Source organism: Thunnus albacares, chromosome 21 (assembly GCF_914725855.1).
Source record: "Thunnus albacares chromosome 21, fThuAlb1.1, whole genome shotgun sequence".
NCBI lineage: Eukaryota > Metazoa > Chordata > Actinopteri > Scombriformes > Scombridae > Thunnus > Thunnus albacares.
In genome coordinates, this window is record NC_058126.1 from 22,958,064 (window position 1) to 22,978,688 (window position 20,625).

The 20,625-nt window shown below is 39.8% G+C and overlaps 1 protein-coding gene across 1 annotated transcript in view; it reads right to left on the minus strand.

Moving 5' to 3' along the window:
* Window positions 1-8,238: 8,238 nt before the first annotated feature.
* Window positions 8,239-20,625, minus strand: part of gfod1 (glucose-fructose oxidoreductase domain containing 1) — a 31,008-nt gene continuing 18,621 nt past the window's right edge. The window contains exons 2-3 of the mRNA XM_044339586.1: window positions 10,894-11,087; window positions 8,239-10,788 (exon numbers count right to left, since the gene is read on the minus strand). Of these exons, the coding sequence (XP_044195521.1) occupies window positions 10,048-10,788; window positions 10,894-11,087 (935 nt within the window). The 3' untranslated portion in view covers window positions 8,239-10,047. The remainder of the gene's footprint in view (window positions 10,789-10,893; window positions 11,088-20,625) is intronic.

Consider the following 20,625-nt stretch of genomic DNA (forward strand, 5'->3'; position numbering starts at 1 on the left):
AGAAATGGGTCGGACAGCTGACAACTGTCAGATATGACTGGTACGAAGCTGCTGAGAAAAACTGGGTCCAAGTCGAAAATATAACACTTAAAAGAATCAGATGAAGGAGGATTATGTGATGTGTCACTGAGAACTAAAAATAAAAAAAACTGACAGCTCTTGCTCTGTTACACTGTCTGTGGCGCTACCCTGTGGACTGATCACACACTCGCCTCTGCACTGGAAACCATCAATGGTTTTTTGTTTTTCTATATTTTATCATAGGAGTTCAGACATGCATATAAATTGATATCAATAATCTGGCATTAACATCAGGATTCCTGCAATGAGGGTGAATGATCATGTCAGTGTCATCTCGCAAATTGAACTATAATTACCACAACTAGTATGTATGTTGGCTGCAATTCCTCCATTGGCACTGAACATTGGCAATGGATGTAAATCATAAAGTGTGGAATATAATTCTAAGGGATATTGGGCTGGTTTGTGTTTGTGTGTGTGTGTGTGTGTGTGTGTGTGTGTGTGTGTGTGTGTGTGTGTGTGTGTGTGTGTCACTCCTGTCCTGGCTCCACCAATTATAAGCATCATAAACCAATTACTGTCGACACAGCCCTAAAGGTCACCAGATTATCAATCAGTTTAAAATATTTATGTTCTACCCTAAACTGAGCATGTTCAGGACATGTGTCCACCCTTGCCCCTCATCTTTCTTCGAGGTTTCCAATCAACCAGTTAAGCAGCTCCTGATAGAAAATTCACAGAAAACTTCAACCAATCTCTTCCTGACTGTATTTCAGGATAAATATGCAACAGAGAAGACTCTCCCTGCCAGAGAGCATTGTTGTTTGACATTTTAATGCAGCTTTACAGCTGTTGGTTCCAGTAAAGCTGAACTACCCAAGTTCTAGTACTGCAGGAAAGCACTATCTCCTGGTCCTCCTGCTACTCTCTAGTAGTAGGAGTGACCACATAAGCCAGTGTTTAATTTACACAGTATCTGCATCTACAAGGCTGAACATGATCACTGCTTCCAGATCACCTTCACACTAACACACCAAACCCATCCCTGAAATCTAATTCTGAATATAACCTGTTTAACTGTTGACAGCCGAGACTGACCACCGTTAAATCTCTGTTGTGGCCCCTCCTGGTTTCTGTGATCATATAAAGTCTATTGTGTTTTAATGAGGCTGAACTCACAATAGTTGTTATCATTTGCATTTGCAGTTTATATTTGTTCATACTACATCTGACAATATCCTCATTCGACCAATCATGACTGCTAACACTGTTACTGCTCCCTGAATCTGTATGACAGTTATTATGTAGAATCGCTGTCTGAGCGAGTCTAACTAAGGTTCAGAGAGCATCCAGACCCAAGCTCTCACCCATGAAAATGCTTTCAGAATACATAAAGTCTGTAGTCATTCTGCTTGTTTCCATTTCTGGAGTTTTACATAATGAATGCTGTATTAATGCTGTATTTATAGTAAGTGCACTACATAAAAAGTCCCTCATCAGGCAGCACTGACAGCACTGTATTTTCTTTTTGGTTTTGACTTTTTGTTGCATTTTCTTCTAACAGGTCTGAGTGGATTCATTCTGCCTGTGCCACATTAAGAGTGTCTTTCTTTGAGTCCAGTCTGACTAACTGTTTCTAAAACAATGGGATGCAAAAATGCAAAGATAGATAGATAGATAGATAGATAGATAGATAGATAGATAGATAGATAGATAGATAGATAGATAGATAGATAGATAGATAGATAAAAAATAATGAAAGATTTCAGGGATTTGAAAGATTTCACAGAATTCAGATGCCTCTGCCACATAAATTATATTTTTTTGGGAAAAATATTTCACACTATCCTTTTGGAAGATCAAGGTTTTCTGATAATGTATCAGTCAAAACACTGAGACTCAACTTTAGACCCTTAAATATCCCCGTGTCTAAATCATCAGCCAGGGTCATCATTTTACATCATAATACAACTCCATCATTGAGCATAGTATTTCTCAATGTGCCTAACTGCCTAACTTTTTCCCAAAAAGCTATCTTAATTTAAAGGTGTTGGTCAAATGATGTTATCCTTTTCTGGCACTGTGGCACAAGGTGGTGCTTCCTGAAAAGGTAGTGCCCACCACAAAATGCAACTTTATACCCACGTCAGCTCCTCATTTGATTTATCAGAAATATGTCATCAGATATTACAATTTGTAAAACTTAAAATATTCATAAATGTGTGGGTGTGCAGGTGAAAAAGACTTTCTGTTGCCTTAGGGCTACAGTATGCTGCAGAGGGATGTTATGTGCAGCATCTAATGCAGCCAGCAGGGGTCAGCACAAACTTTCAAATGCTGTGTGCAGTCATGGAGGAGATTAAGCACTCCTGCACTTTTGTATCAAAAAATATTATTATAATAACATAACGCTGAGCAATAGGTGTATTTTGTATTGGTTACATTTGTTTCACCTTACATACTTGGAATACAGGCAAAACCAGATCAACGCAGAGTAGATTAGACGTTTAAATTGTTTCAGTCGTGATATGAATTCTGTAGCCTTTCACCAACAGATAACTAATTATTTAAAAAATGAAATTAGAGTCATCATGGATGTACACAGTTTTTTATTCCATAGAAACTGCAGCATTAGACAAGTGCTGAAGCCGTAAACCATGTTGCAGACACACACACACACACACACACACACACACGCACACACACACACACACGCTCACACACACAAAATCACACTTTCACTCACACCCTCACCCACACACATTCAATCAGTGCGGGGCACTGATGCAGGGGAGATGCGATTGTAAAACACTGACACAGGCTTCACACAGTCAATCAAATAAGAAAACGGGGAGGGGAGAAGGAGTAATTCAACAGAAGTGCACCATCACGCTTTACGGCACGGAGAGAACTCAGAGGAGCTTTTATTTCTGTGACACCAACTGACCTCCTAAAAATGGCATATTGTCCTTAACGGATAGAAAATATAAATTATTCCTACAGTAAGTACATTCTCTAGATTAAGACCCATAAATATGCGTTTGAGAGCTCAAATTACAGTATGCACAGAGGTCCATGCATCAACGATATACATACATAATAAATATTGGATATAGTCACAATACAGCATCAAGATGGATATTTGTTTTTCTTTGAGCAGGTGAAGGGCACAGCAAGACACAGCAGAGTCAGCATTCACAAAGCAGCTCAGGAGAGGCATTTGGGACCTGTATCTGTCTCCTATTAAAGTTTTTAATAAAGGGGTTGCCTTGGTAACTTAAGTCCTGGATCCAAAAACATGTAAGATGACCTCAAAAAGGAGAGGACAGGAGAGGAAAGGAGAGATGAGGAGAAGAGAGGAGAGGAGAGAAAAGAAAAGAGGAGAAGAGAAGAGAAGAGAAGAGAAGAGAAGAGAAGAGAAGAGAAGAGAAGAGAAGAGAAGAGAAGAGAAGAGGAAATAGTAATAGGGGGAAGATCTGCAGAAGCACCAGTGAGCTTGTCCTCCAGGCCTCAACCTGACTCACAATAGATAGATAGAGAGAGAGAGAGAGCGAGAGAGAGGGGAAAAAAGAGGACAGAGATTCACTCTGTGAAAAATGTGAAACGACAGATCAATGAAAAGCAGATCAAAAACCATTACCTTTCTGAAAACTGTAAAACCCCTGTTGGGAGTTCAGTCAGTTAGAGAAAGAGGGGGAGAGATGGAAGAAAAATGTGTGAATGTGAAAAAGAAGGGTGGGTAGACAAACAAGAAGTGAGGGTGGTGTGTTACCCTGTGAGTGAAAATAAAAGAGAGAGAGAGAGAAAAAAAAATCCAAGACAGGACCTAGTTTTGGCAACGTGGCATCCGGTTGCTAAGTAACGGTCTCAGAGGGCTGAAGAAGCACCTCTTTGAGGTTGTTCATCTCCAAAATGAACAATTTTCACCCCATCCCACCTCCTCCACCTCAACCTTTCTCTGAACAACCTCTCCTCTGAACAGTTTGCGAATGCTGGCAAAGCAGGAACAAGCAATTCATAGTCACGACTGTCAGCAAACAAAGCAGTCAAAGTGCAGACGCAAAGTTGGAATTCCTCTCTCATTTTTCTGCAATGTCTTTTTCTGCTTATTCTGTCCTTAATGGGACACAAGCAGTGAGCTATATGACAAAAAAACAACAACAATAAAAAAACAAAACAAAACAAAAAACATTTCTTGGCAACAAAAATTCAAACCAGCAAGTATCTAAAGAACATTTGCATTATGGGAAACATGAGTCCTCTTTTGCAGTACTGTATTTCAATGGTCATCATTTCAACATCAACTTGATGTGTTTTGAACACCAGCAAAGGTTGTAACATAGCCGCCATGTTACAACCTTTCAATAAGCATAAAAAAATAAAATATTCAGTGATTCAACATAAAAAAAACATTGAAAAATCAGTCAAGAAATATTAAAACCAAAAAGTGAACATCTTTCAAATGCATGACATCCTCATACTGTATCAGCTCATTAAAATTCCACTCATTAAATATTCAAGCAGCCAACCCAGATATTGCCTCATCTGTTTCAAACCGCTGCCCATTGCAACCCCATGCAGAGAGGAGTGTGTCTAGGCATAGCTGGGTCACTAAAAACTCTTTGCAGATGCTTCACTCATGAGCAGTAAAAGGTTATAAGTATGATGTGAGATGTGATGTGAGAATACTTTCCCCCCTGCATCACCATCACCAGCAGCATCATGATGACACCACAGAAAAAGCAGGGTAAATGCATCTCCTGCTCTATTGTCTGTTTTAGCATTTTTGAAGCATCTGCGCTGAGTGAAATGAAAGGCCTTGATGACATGTGATGCTCTAAATTTGTAGCCGATGTTAACAACACTTTTGCCACAGAGCATGGCAGCTGGGAATAAATATATTTTTCAAACACTTAAGAAGGTCTGATTAAGCTAATGTTAGGAATCACTGTGGGCTCTTAAACACCTTTTCACTCCAGGGACACTAAATATAGTTGATTTAATCTCAGCATGAGACCTGAGCTGATTTGAACATACTGCGTCTATTGTGTGTGGATCCTGAAAGACAGACAAGTCCTGGGTAACCTAACAATGTCAGCCAAGATACTATGGTCCAAAAACAGATGATAAAGAAACAAAGAGAAAGAAATAGAAGCAGGTAATGTATGAATGCAAACTGTTTCTTTGTGGGATGAGTTTCTGCAGTTTAGTGAGCAGTAATAGTTCTATCACTGGAAAACCATTTGAGACCATAAATTTTGAATTTACCCTGCAGAATTTTCCAAATAATTCCTTGAGGAACATGATAGCAGCACTGATGTGAGTGTGCAGAATAGGGACTTGTGTCATTGCTGCATCTCTCAAAAATTTCTAATAGTTTCCAACTGTCTAAGAAGTTTCCTGGAAATGCAACTGGAAGAAAGATGAGCCTGAACATGCAAAAATGTCAAATTTGTCCGCAGACAAACTTACATACGTAAATTTCAACATATATGAAGAATACAAATCTTCCAATTGAATGATATATATAACTAAATAATATATTTACTTGAACAGACGTAATTTGTTTTAAGGACATTTTTCTGAAAACCCATAATAAACTCAACACAGCTTATTATGAATAACCAAAATAACAATCTCAGAATTTATTGTCTGTATTTTAACTGTATTTTGTACCAAATCACATGCTTCCTTCCAGGAAACTTTCAGGAAATTATTAGGACATAACAGACCTGCAAATTAAATGTTACCAATAACTACAGCATGAAATAGATCCTGGTGGTGAAGCTGCAGAAAACAAATGATTAACTTTCAATTTGTGTAACCTTGTAAATCACAATGGTATGACCTTTCTTTTGTGGAAAGCAAGGTACAAGACAACTGGACCAAACTATTTGAAGGATTTGAGGGGGGTACAGACCACAGGCTTTATCTCCCTATCTAGGATTCCTGCCATCACTGGTATCTATTCACTTTCATCTCAGAACATACAGCAATATACTCACTAATGATGTAAGCAAGTTAATTCATTTAAAAAATTTGCAAGCAAGCCCACTTTCACATTAGATTGCATTAAAAATGAGCAGAAGTCATCGCCTGTATTTGCCTGTCTGACTTTTGATACAGGTCTAGACTCACCTCAAATTCCCTGTACACATTTATCAGTTCACCAACGGGAAAGGGAAATCATTCATATCCAAATCAGACTCAATAGGGCTTAACAAGGCCAAGACTACTATAGTGCACAGCCATAAATCAGAAAGTAATAAATCACGTTTACAGGATTGATGGGACAATTACAAATGACAATAAAAACACAGGGGATTAGGAATGTGGACCTTTTCTTTGTCTTTCATTTTTCCTATAAATACCTGCCTATCCAGTGTCTTCTATAACTGAGCAAAAATTCAAGTTTATGTCACAAAATCTAGGCCTCCTGATTATGCATCTTATCAAGAAATAAGAAAAGTAATGAACTAAACATTGTACTTCAAAACACAAATTCAACCCTGAACAGAGAATTCCACATCATGTCCACATTTTTATATTTTGAGAACTCTTATCTGACAAAAGGGGAAAGTCTATATGCATATTTGATAAGGCGCTTGTGACACAAGGGGCAATATATATGACATGAGTAATCTGAAAGAGTGATAGCTTATCAGTGTTGGACTCAGAGCTTTTTATGGCAGACTGGTTAGCAGACTTGTTTTTTTTTTTTTTTTCTAAAATTTGTAACTACACTTCTGGTTAGCTGATCACACTGCAGCATGGGTTTTGTGTCCTGACCTCTCAGAAAAGCATGGTGACACATTAAATCAAAACACTAGACAATAAAAGGGGCCAGACATTACACTATAAACAGTATTTATGAGCTGTTAAAACAGGTGACTTTCCTGTCAGAGTTTGTACTGGATGATGTGTTTAATAACGCCAGATTATGATTGAGGTCTTAAGAGAAATAGTAACAGTTTATAATATGTGATTTATGATGCATCCATAAGAGCAAACATAAAGCTTTCCACAACAGCATGTTTAAAAGAAGACTATTTTGGTCAATATTTCATAGATGGGAACTATAAGAATGCTCCGAGGCCTCAGCCTGCTGTTAATCTCTCAAATACACTGCAGGTGAGTCCACAAAGCTTCAACAACAAAAACAAATAATAAATACCTTAACACTCATCGAAACATGTTCCAGTTCCTTGGTTTTTACAAATAAAATACATACAGTACTTGTTTATTTCTTTAGACAAACACATACTGTTGTTTTATAATATTTCCATATGTACATTTTCAGTAGTCGTTACATAGATAGTATTTCAGCACAGTTTCAGAACTTGAAACCACACAGGGGGAACAGAGATGCATAAAAAATCAATCTTTTGGCTTGTGGGTCAGTGTTGTTCTTTCACCTGTCAGAACAAACCTGGGTCAAATCGTATTTGCAAACACTTTCTGATGGTTTGTTTTAGCTTCCTTAGTGCTGGACAGGTGGTAAAATACAATGAGTGGTTAATGTTTCTGCAACAACTTCAAAAACAACTTCACTTTTCTCACTTGTCTCAATGTCACAATGAGGCAGAAAGGATATCAAAAAACTGTGAGACTCAGGCGGGATTTTGCATCACAGATGAGCTTCTCCTCAGTATATTTATGCTACACATCCCTTCGATCACAGTTTGGTTTAAAACCTCACTCTCTCTCTTGTTCTTCAATGGCTCTCTTTATTAATATACTCTTTTGCACTGAAGCTCTTAATAACAGCTGCACTCATGATGCATGTAGTCGATGCCTTAAAGAATAAGTCTGGTGCCACTCTATATTTTTGTTATTCTAATCAAATCAATTGAAAAGACTAAAATCAACAATGAACTAAACTATTGTCTGATATATCTTACTCTGTGCCATAGAGCTCCAATGTTTTAGTCAACCATTAATCACTCACCATCTGGAAATAATGCACAATAAATGTGCAATTTACTCTTATTTGGGTAATGTTTGCTAAAAACTACAGTGCCCAGCTGTTCTAAGATAATACTAACATTTTTTTTTTTTTTTAAAAAAGAAAAGAAATTATACATTTGTGAGCTAAACCAGTAATAACTGATTTTTTGGGGCCATTTGGTGGCAGTAAAACAAGCTGTAAACAAAACATAGACATAAAACAGTTAAAAAAAAACAGGTGTCTATTTACACATCAAGCAGATATGGAGCAAAATTTGCATTTGTTTGGAGTTGTGTTTTTGCCCATTTGATGAATAAAAAATAATTCCTATATTCACTCTCCTTCTAGCTCTGTTTTAATGTCCATCAACTCCTACTGGGCATGTAGTGAATTCATCAGACCTTTTTCAATGAAAACCGCTGCCTACTGCAGCTGAAATCAAGGTTGATGAGACTGGACCAAAACATTAAAAATGCAGGCTGTAAAACCAAAACAACAAGCTGAAAGATGCTAAAATACACTGTTGAGCTGAGAACTGCTGAGTAAAGTGATAATTCTCTGTGTTTATCACTATGGGTGTCCCTTTCACATTTCACATAATCTGACCCTTTGTGCATAAAAAATGGATTGGTGCAGTTATAAGATTTAAGTTTTTAAGGAACCAGTGGGCTTGGAACTAAGTGCCACAGACAGGCTAGGTAAGTTGTAAAGTACTGAGAGACAGACAAATTCATTGTTGATTTTTTGTTTTCATGGATTTGTTGACAAGTAAAATATAGATTAACACCACACTTGTCATGTAACACCTCTGACAGAAGCTGAAAGAAATGCTAATACTCCACAATCTACCCTACTATGCTCCACAGTTACTTGAGTGCAACTGTGTGCCATTGGTTTCAAGTCTTACTGTAGGTCAAACTGAATTCTCATGCAATGCTTACTGACAAGCCTCCATTTCATTGTGCATGTTAAAGGGGCTTTATAAAACATGCTAAATGCTAAATAACTTTCAGCAGGGATGGCCCACTGCATTACAAAATGAGGATAAAACCCCCATATAGCTTAGCATTCATTTGCAACTTAGCGCAAGACTATATTAATATCCACTCTTAAGGCTCAGTACAGATGTGCACTAACACACCACAAGGAATTCAGTGTATTTCATGCCTCTGTTTCATGTTGACAGAAAAAGCATGAGATAAATAAGAACATCAAAGTATGGCTAGATTGCCAAGTCATACAGTCTACAGAATATGACTTGCAGGACTCACAAACTGATGCACAGGCTACTGTAACTGATACGGCGTATCTTAACCCTTCACTCCAGACTAGAATAAGAGACAGCCTGGATATATTGCATACATAAAGCAGAAGGTAAACCCCTCTGAAAAACCCACCAGCCAAACTATTGAGTTTTTTCTCTCGTTTCAAACATACAGATGAAGCATACAGAGCCGACAGAGACTGAAACTATCAAGCACACTGATTTTTGAAACATTCACTTGGTAAAACTAGCAAGTACTTCAGATTATAGCAACAATACAGCGGCACAGTTTTAACTGAGAGGACTATCGTTCTTCCTTGGCTGTCCTCATTCGGACCCACAGTGTAAGGTGTTATCTTCCAGACCCAGTCATGTGGAAGAGGAGCAGAGATGAGAGGTGAAATACCCTTACGGTCAAGCAGAAAACAGTAGCATTTGTTTTACTCCCTGATCTCCCTCCACTGTAGGACTGCATCTTGTCTTTCTGTTGCATGAATCAGTTTGATTTAGAAGTGCATCTCCCTGGAAGGGCTCAAGTCCTCTCTCAAATGGGAAAAAACAGGAAATGATTCCTTATAAATAAATGTTTAATTATTAATCACATTGCTTTTCCTTTACTGCTGAGGCAGGGTATCAGGAAACCATATCTTTATCATAGTGGTATAACCTGTCTGTAACAGCAACAATGCAGATTTTTAAAACAAACCAGTGACAAATTTAAGAACTGAAACTGGTAGTTGTATCAAAACTATGTTCCAACAATACCAAGGCCAATCCGCTGCTACCCCCAGTCTTTATGGTAACCGGTAGGAGGCTAACAGTAGAGTGACATCCGACTCCGTCGCATGGCCTCACTGATCAGGTAGGCCGGGCTGATCTCCGGTTCTTCTGTCATAACCACAATGTTCTGCCACTCTCCACACTGGTTGGATTTCTTGATAGTATCCACCACACAAAGCGCATAAAGACAATCCTCAAAGGTGGCGGCCATCGTCAGAGGCCTCCCGTCCCACGTCCGCCGGTCGTCCTGGTCCTGAAAGGCCTGCCGAACGGCCTGGATCATGCGGATCGTCCCAGTAAGATATGGGGACGGAATGTCACTAAAGGCCTTTTCTGGTAACGAAGCCTTCTCAAGAGGCGTGGTGTCTTTGAGCAGGAGTTCAGGGCCGCCACCGCTTCCTCCACCACCGCTGTTCTTTTGTCCGTACAGGTCTGTTCCTGTGACCGTTAACCTCCCAACGGTCCCCACAACGATCACCTCCTGCCGAAACTCTCCGGGCACGTTGAAGTTGAGCGTGACGGTGCAGCAGGCGCCTCCCTCCAGTACCATCTGGAACGTGCAGAAGTCATCGCTGGTGATCTGACGGATGCCCCGGATGTGGTCTGTCTGTTTGACGAAGGTCTTGAGAAAGCCATGGACTTTTGCTGCACGCTGGCCCGTCAGAAAAGTAAGAAGGTCAATGATGTAACTGCCTACAGAGTGCAGGCCCCCTCCTCCCATCAGATCATCACAACTCCAGTTGTACTTCTTCCCCAGTAGACTGCCACTGTGGACCTTTAGGGCAAAAAGGAGACAATGTGACAAGATCTTTTTGATTAACACTAACATAGTTGTCATTCTCATCAATGATCAGAAAGCAAATGAAAGACTTTGTCATACCTGAGCCTCACAGACCAGAAGCTCCCCTATGTATCCTTCCTCTAACAGCTCCTTCATTCGAACAAAGGCCGGCAAGAACCGTAGCACATTTCCCATGATGCTCAGCAACTTGGGGTAGTACTGGGCTGCTGACATCATTCGGAAGGCATCCAGAGGTGTGGCTGTCCGATCACAGATCACGTTCTTGCCAATACCTTAAAAAGGAGGAGAGACAGTTGGGAATGAGCATTTTTTGTTTTGCTGAGGAATCCTAAATCTACTGTTTTCGTCTACAGTTGCAACGTCAAGATGAAGAGAGGAGGTAGGGAACAAGCAAAGAAGAGAGTGATGTAATGTGGTCAACACTAACAACACTCGCAGACATAATATCCTCTTGAGCATAAAAACATCCCCCAAAGAAACAATGCATTGCTGCAAAATGTGGCAACTCCCAGAATAGCTGACTCAAGAATTCCTAAACTTTCGGGGCTTTCTGCTCTGAGTCATGGGAACTTTATAGTATAACAGGATTCTCTCAAAAAGACTTGCCATTGACATTGTTGCCTCTGCTACTGCTACTACAAGGAGATTAATGTTGACATTCAAATCCATTTCCACAATTAAAATAAAATGGTAAAAAATAACCAGGATGCTAAATCTTGCTAAATCTGAATCTTAAATGCAATTTAGAAGGGTTTAGTGTTGGCAGGCATGCAAGTTGTTGCAAGTCATAACTGTCTGGCTGTGAGTTAAGACTGCACAGCTCAGAGATTTTCAGACAGGCTTCGCTGGTATTACTGGAGGCCTGATGGAAGGTTGATAAAAACAACAGTGTAGAAGTGAAGCAGAGGGGAGGAAAGAATGAGCCTACAGGCAATGCATGAAGACTAATTAAAATCACTTTCAGCACATCAAAATGCCCACTGGTGCCAACAACACCCAAACACAGCACAGAGAAAAGGTTGGGTAGCTATGTGAAGAGAGACAGACAGAAACCTTTCTGTTATGGCATCTCCTTTTTTACTGGACAGTCAACTGGAGAGAGACAGACTGGAGCCAACGAATGAATGACATGCAGAATAGATCGTTAACTGGATATGAAGCTGACCTTCCAATGTCATGTCACAGGTACACAGTCTGTTCCTTAGGATTAGGTCTGCAACTCATGATCATTGTCATTATCTGTTGATCATGTTTTTAACCCTTCATTAATCGCTCAGTCTCTACATTGCCAGAAAATACAGAAAAATGCCCTTTATAATTTCCCAGAGTCCAATTTGACTCCTTCAGATGCTTGTTTTGCCTGTCAAACATCCCTATAAATTCAAATTTAGCAAATTCTTGCATTTTAGCTGGAACCAATTAATCTTTGCCATTTCTACATGATAATTGGCTTAAAGTTCAGCATTTAGAATCCTCACAGGGAAGGAGTATAATATGCAAATACATGTTGGTTGGTTGGTTCACATGGATGTAAAACCTGGATTTTAATCTGAAAAGAAAAAAACTGGTTGGATAAACCTTACAGCTTTGACGGGCTATTACTACATCTAGGATTTATTTTGACCAATGTGACATTTAGATGTTCTTGTGGCTTGTTTTGCTGTTGTGCAGAAAGCCGACAACGTCCTCTCAATGCCACAGTCACACATGGTCAGCAGGTACTATAGTACAAGGTATAGTGGCACTACTTTACACACACATTTGTGGAGCCCCTGCAGTGTGAACAGCAACATGCCGCTGCGCTTCCAGTCCTGGTTGAGGGTTGTGGGTGGAGGGCTGTTATGGAAGTGAAACTTCCCATGCTAATCTGCCATTAGCTCCAGTAGGCCAGGCAAGGAAATTAATCCCTCTGACCCAGTTCTAAAGGAGCGCTGTGGGAGCCCCCACCCACCACCCAACCTCTGTAGACACACAAAGCCAAGCAACAACAGTGCACCCCCGTCTCCTTCTTTTTGGCATCAATACACACAAACAGATACTGGAACGATGCATTGCCCTGGGTGAGGGCCTTCTGGGTAAATGCTAAATGCCCTTGACTGATTTTTTTGGCACTGATATTGAGCTCAGCATTTACAGAACAATAGCTTGGCTAGCTACTAAAATGCCTAAAGGCAGATTTCCCTCTTCCACAACTATTCTCTTCACAATTTGGCCAAATTACATCTAAAGCTTTTCAGCAAGGTCAAAATTATTAAAGCTACATAAACATTTAAGCCAAAGATAATTAAACTCGATGCTTTTTATGCAGTGTCATTCCAACTCATGACTATAATTAGGTGTCATCTCAGGCTTTGAGTGTGACCTTTACAGAGATAAAAACAGCTTCACTTCAGATCAACAATGACCTTTCACTCCCCTCCCAACGCTCTGAAAGGTCAAGGCTGGCTTAGACAGGTCAGCTTGTTGAGTCATCAAAGCTACTCAGCCACAGCCTCCTTCAGTGTTGAGTGAGAGGTTGTGTTGTGCGTCCAATAGAAGATGGATGGGCACGATGGAAAATCACAGTAGCTACTGCAGTAAACCAACAGCTGAGAGATGAAATAACATTGGACCAAAGTGACATTTGGTAGAGCACAGCAGAGAACAGAGGTACAGAACAAGAAGAGGTGAGCACTGCAAAGGAGCATGAACAGAGAGAAAAGAGAAAAAGAGTGGAGATCATGAAAGGAAAGAAAAACATGAAAAAATGAGAATGTGAAAGGTAGCAGGAGCATATGCCAATCTAAAAATGGCGTGGCATCAGCAGCAATATGGCTGTAGTACTGGACTGTTCGGTGAAAAAGGACCAGTCAGTCTACAGTATGTTCCAACCTTCACCTGTCATCATGAGTTTTGGTGACATGAGAATGAGACTGTTGATATGAGCGGCTGAAATGAGTTTCCTTTGCAGGGTGGCTGAGCTCACACTAAAGGCATTAGTATCCTTCAAGTGCTTGTTGGTTGGTTAAACAGTTCATAAAATCCCCTCCCCCAACACTGTTCTGATGTCAGAATTGGGGGCTACATCTGACACTTTTAACTAACTTTCCGAAACCAACATTTACACCTACTTCATGCTGTGATCGGCAAGGCAACTATTTCATTTTCCATGTGTACAATCATGTGCAACACTGTCTGAAAATGTGTGCCGTTATCTCCGTATTTAAACGATATCATGTCTCTATGATGGATGGCTTTTCACTCCCCCTTCAAGTGTGCAGAGCAGCTATAAACAGTTTCATTGAGAGATCAGACAACTCGTCGTAAAAACTACTTCTTTGTCCTAACTCTGTGATAGCCGGGGTGAAGTGGAGCTCAACTCACAGGTAAAGCTTGTGGCCCAGTGGGAGAGCAGTAATGGAGCAGAAAAAACCTCCAGCACTGTAGCTCAGTCCCTCAACATCAATAATTCATGTACAGGACAAATCTAACCAAGAGAGTTGAAAGACGGAGAGAGAGAGCTTGAGAGACCTTGCAGAAAAAGTAAAAAGAACATCTGCAAACCTATAGATATTATGCAGTTATTACAGAAAAACTATGATGGTCACACAATTATGAACTAAAAAATAAATCAGGTCACTCTAAGCTTAGCATAGTCTGGTATGTAGTAGTTACAAAAAGGTCACAATAAACTCATTATTGAAGCAGGGATATTGTGGAAATATTGTCCTATGTTATTAGAAAAGGGTTATTTTTTAGGGGAAGTTAAAGAAAAAAGGCAGCATAAGCCTCTAAAAGTAGAAGTAGTGTTTCCCTCAGCAGCGGTGAATGGTGACAGTCTGCTCGCTATGCCTTCAAGTGCCTTCAGGTGCCCTTGACGTGTCGAGCACCGACATCCCATCAGAGAGAATCAGCTAACCTCACAGACAGAAATCACATCCTGTCGTCTCACAGACCTGAGGACCGAAACTCCTCAAACAAATCCAGGTCCAAGTGGTTAACACAGAAAAGTGTTGTCACCATCAGTAAAGCCGTTTCCTTACTCTAGATGAAGTGTGGAAGAGGGATAGAGAAGCAGATACACACACATTCAACAGCAGGAGAACAATTGTTTTCTCATTAAACATGACTACTGTTTGATCACTTGCCAACACATATTCTGCTCATGATCACCTACTGAGAAACAAAAATTAATTCTTTAATCTCATTAAAGAGAGAGGAAAACGAGAGGCAGAGAGGCATTATAATTAATTGGATGGAACAGATGATGACTCACTGACTCTTCATTGAATTTGCCATGTGCAGAATCTGAACATGATTGCAGCCATTGTATAATAACTTTAAACAAATGAGGCCGCTGCCAACATTAGCAGATTGTACTGGTACAACAAGGTTGGGAATCTGCAGGATGGTTTACAGCACAAAGAAACCATTTCATATCTACTCAGTGGCCCGGTGGTAACTATCAATATAGTTAAAATGGCAAGGATCCTGTCTGGAAATACAAATAGCTATTTAATTTTTAATGTAATCATTCAATTTTGGAAGTATCGTAAATGAAATCCGAACATTTATGCGTACATCTGATGAAAAGAATGGACACGCACATTTCAGTCTATGTGCAGAGTTTTAGTCGTGAACATAATGCCTCCAGAGCGTCGGAGACTGTCAGCAAAGTGCCCCAAAACAACATGTGTTTCCGTTTAAATGACAAAGCCCTCTGGTGGTAATAGGAATTTTGACGAGAGCAAAGGAAGAAATCAGCTGACAAAACATCAAACTTTAACACGGGAGACAGCTGTTTGTTTCAATGAGTCCACATTGGTTTTTTAAAAAAACCATGACCACGATCATCCCCTAACCTTAACCACATGATTATTAATATAATCATGACCTTCAGGAAATACAGATTTTAACCAAAACCACATTGTTTCCCTAAACTGGACCAAGTGGTTTTTGTGCCTAAACTTAACAAAACCTAAACCATAGTGTTGTCACATCATAAAACATATTATTTTTTCAATAATTTTGGAAGGCACAGACAAATGTTGAAAATGAAAACTCTAGTATGTGTCGTTCTGGAGTGCATGAATATTCTGTCGTTTGATTTGGAGGACTTGGAAATCCAGAACTGATGATAGCGTGACATAGACACTAGTATTTGTCTTCACCATCCTTTAGCTACAGTGTATTTTTACTGATATATATATATATATATATATATATATATATATATATATATATATATATATATATATATATATATATATATATATATATAGTGAACTGAACTTAAATGAACAACCCATACGTCTCTATAGAATACTTTAGGACCTATAATAGACACGTGTGTAAAAAAAATTACCTTCTTCCTTAGTCAACAGCAGGAAGAACTGGTTACACTTCTTTTTGGGCAACCAGAGACAGTTACAGAGAAAAGAACAGAGACAGGGAGAGCCAGAGACACGCAGAGACAAAGAAAGGCCAAGAGAGAGAGCAGCTGCATCATTACGAGTGAAGGCCAGCTCTCTCCAGTCCAACGCTCCTCTCGGCTCACTGCCACACGCATCATCTGGGCCTCACTGCACGGCTCCAGTATATTCTTCTGAACACCATTATTCACTGCACCAAACACACAGGGCACAACCTTGAAAGGAGCGAGTTAAGGCTCTAAGCGCCGATGTATTGAAATGTTGATGACTAACACATAAACGCCGTCATTGCACGAGATCTGGCGCACTCACACCTCCAGTGATTGTGCAAAGGAGCGGTAATGCTGAGGAAGGAAGGGCTGGAAGTGGTAGCTGTGCAGGAAGGTCAGGTTGGGTGTAAGTGAGGGAGCGCCTAAGTTATGTAGCATGTCATTACTAATTGTTTGCTGTTGTGTGTTTTTATTTTGGCAGGATGGTGGCAACAGTGATGCAATTCACCTATGATTCATAGATTGAGGAAACAATGTTTCTGATGACCTTAGAACAAGGAATCTTCAATTGTTCACAGGAAATTACACTCAAACGCCTCTCCGGTTCTTTTTTCTTTGGAAAATAAAAATCAAATGTTTACAGCTGCATAGCAAAATGAAGTGAAATCCATATTTAATGCAGCCCAGTGGCAACAGCTGGAAATCACCACAGAGGAAAAACCAGGTGGATTAAGAAGGATGCTGAATGCTTTACCATGACAGCCTACACAATAGGCCCTCCGCATGAGGATGCCAGAAATAGAAAAGCCAGGGGAACCGGTCGGGAGTGATAGCCATCTGCCACACTGTGCCGTGCACGTGCTCCTGCAGGGCAAGGGTCAGGAGGAGGAGACACGTCAGGGAGGAGCTTTTTAGATTCCTACATACTGATGACAATGATTCGTATTACATCATGTTGTCGCTGTCAACACATCATACATGGTTTACATGCCGTGTGTTAATTCAACAGTATCATGTTGCGTTTAAGTACACGTGTCAATGTCAGGGTGTCTACAGATTTAGTTTTTTATCCTCACGGCATTATTAAATTTTATGCTATCAGAAAGTACCATTGTGGAATCTAGAGCTAAAAAAAATAGTTAATTAATTAATTGATTAACATATAATTATTCAGACAGCTTTGATACGCCAAGTTTAATATGTGTGGGGAGCAGGGGCTGCAGCGTTCAAGAGATTTACTTTAAAGCTGAACTAATTAAATATGTTTATATTAACAATGGATCGAATGAGTAATGTGAAAGGTGTCGCATACAGTCTGCAGCTCCTCTCTGCTCTGCAGCTTGTTTTACTGTCTCTCAGCTCACTGTTGGTTTTCTGGCCGGCAGCTTTTGGTTGCCGTGAAACAGAACCATTTTGGTTCTCGTTGTTCAGAAAGACACAACACTTTATACATTTGTATAGGGTGTAAATGTGTATATATACATTAAAGTATACATGTAAATGTGTATACCTGTATGTGTATTTTCAGATAAGCTGTCATTTTGTTGTCATCATGACTCTTGGCTATTATATGTATACAATAAATCTAGACACAAAGGTTTAAAGTATGATGGTCAGTGCATAGACAGGAAGAGCAAAACAGTGCATTCAGTAGCTTGACAGTCTGCTTTGGAAAATATTCTGCTGCTCTCTTGTGAGTATGTTTGTATGGTGAGATGTGTGAATGATTACTCAAGTGTGTGTGTGTGTGTGTGTGTGTGGCAGTGTTGTAACCAGACAAAGGGAAGCGAGTGGGCCTGAAAGATCACAAAGCACCCTCCACCACTGAAGCACTGGAAAAGCAATTAGTTTTGTCTATTAAGCCTGTAGTGTTGGAAAAGCTCTGAAAATCACACAGACACACACGCAGTAATCAAGTGAGGCATTCACAAACGTTCAAAGAAAGACTACTGACTCATCCCTGCTTCGTGTGGTCTGCCTGATAACAAAAACTATAACTGAAGATAAAATATTCTAAAGGCTTGACCAACTGAAAAAACCTTTAAGCAACAAACAGAATTTAAAATTGGGATGGATTATATGTTCTGTTTTTCAAGTGGTTTTAACATAGTTTATCATGAATGAAGTCTTACAGTAGCAAACATGATTTATAATAATGTAAAAAAAAAAAAAAAAAAAGCGGTGCTTGCATTGGCTTCAATACAGACTAGACTGTCAGAGACAGACCAGGCTCATCTTTCTGCTGATTACCCCAAATTAAATTTAGCTTAAAGCAATTACAAAGAGAGGTGGGGGTGGAACAGAAAGACAGACATGGAGAACTATATGTGCTTGTCAGGGTATAGCTCCCTTGCTAGATGTAAATCAAGAGAAAACAAGCTTCCTGCTGACTAATTTGCCCTTATTGTGTGACTGCCGTGCGTTCCCAGTCTGAAATTAGCATTTCAAAAGAAACCTTAATAGCACTGATCGATGACCACAGTGATTTTTGTGTTTTTCCTGCAGCTGAAGAAAAAGCCAAACCCTCTGCTGTTATGCAGGAACACACACTCAGTGTACAAGACTGGAGTTTGTCATCTAAGATTTATCGGGATTTAATGGGGCTTTTATTTGAGATTTAATGGATGGGTGGACAGTCGGTCTGGTCAGTCTGTCATACAGATACAAGTTGGTGACAGTAGTGTGGAAAGGCCAAGAGCAGGATATCAATAATTCATTAAGACAGATAAATTAAGCCATTGACCCGCCTGTTTTTACTGGACTGTAGTGAATGATAGAAGGGGCCATTTGACTCAAACACACTACAATACAAACAAACAGCAGGACTGACTGATTAATCGTTTTTATATGAAGATCATGATTTGAAAGAGTTCAATTTTCTATTCGCAAGATCCACAATCCACTTACTGGTTGATATGCTCTCTGGATGCCGATGTACTATTTTCACTCAGCAAAAAATGTATTTTGTCAAAGAGGAAACACAACTCTGTATAATGTTGATGTTTGAAAGAATAAGGAATGGGCTGTGACGTTCTTGCTGTTCAAAAAAGTTTGATCTAGGTGATCGCCTCATGTCAAGTAGCAGTTAGCATGTTGAGTGTAAATGACAGAGCTGGTGAACAGAATTGTTGGAATCTCCCAATTAAACTTTTAGGCACATCTTTATCATAGTTTATACTTATCACTGTGAAAGCTCTCAGTGTGGACCATCCAGGATTGGGGTGTAGTCAAGCAGTCAGCTAATATCCTGAGAAATGTGGGACAAACTGGTCAGTTAGGTTTACATAGAAGCTAACTTCTCTTTAACTAGTTTAACAAAATCCTGGTGGACCCAAAGAGATTCTATTCATGTGGAAACAATTGCAATGTTGGTCAAAACTAGCAGTTACATATTTTCCTCAAGTCATTTGACCCCACTAAGCTTGAGAGTTTCCTTCAGTTGAACTATAGCATTAATCATGCAATATAGTCTTCAGACTGAGTAAAAAAGCAGTGGATGAACTACATCTATTGATAAGTATGATAAAAACAACAGCAGGTTGCATTTAGGGTCTATATTGTCTGTTTAGCAGCTCCAGGTCCATTAGTGCACAGCAGAACTAGCATGTATGAATGATGAAGGGCATTAGTCTTACTCAGCCGGCTTTCCCCTGCTGCTAATGTCCTGTCCAGCGAGTTGCGAGGAGTTTAACATTCCTGAAAGTGCTGCCATTAACCCCTGCACCAGAGCTGCTCACTGGCTACTATGGAGATGAATAGTAACCAAATGAGTAGCTTCTGGCCGCATGGTTCCTAATGCGTGCACTAAAAGCACATGTTAATGATGTCCGTGCACTCAGCAGGCTGCTATGTCAGCACTCTCACGATGCAATTACAGCATTACATTACATTCAGACTGTCAGAATATTCATCTATGATTTCTCACAGATCCCCTCTCACCACAAACTGGTGTTAGATTTTAGTAAATGATTATTTACTACAATAAATATTTTAAAGGGTCAGTTCACCAAAATTACAAAGAATTGTGTAGCCCAGGTAGTAAACAACCCAGATCCTGAATGTTCATGTCTGAATATTATAGCCACACAGATATAATGGCTTCTGATGTGTGGAAATGTGCTTCTACTCTTTTCTGTTATGTTTATGCTTAGATTATGTTTCATAAAAATGTCCTTCTGTGAGAGCAGAAGTGTTTTAGACGAGGCATCCCACTTCTGCTTTGTTTTGAGATATCTGTCTGAATCAAGCACCCTAAATTGTAAAAGAAAAAAAAAACAGAGACTACGACAGCTTTTTGTGTTTGAGCAAGAATTGACCTGCTGCTGCTCAGTAAACACACCTCATGCAAAGGCAAATGTGTGTGTGTAATCCAGGCTTCCACCTGCACCCTCTGTGGTCCTCCAGGGTCT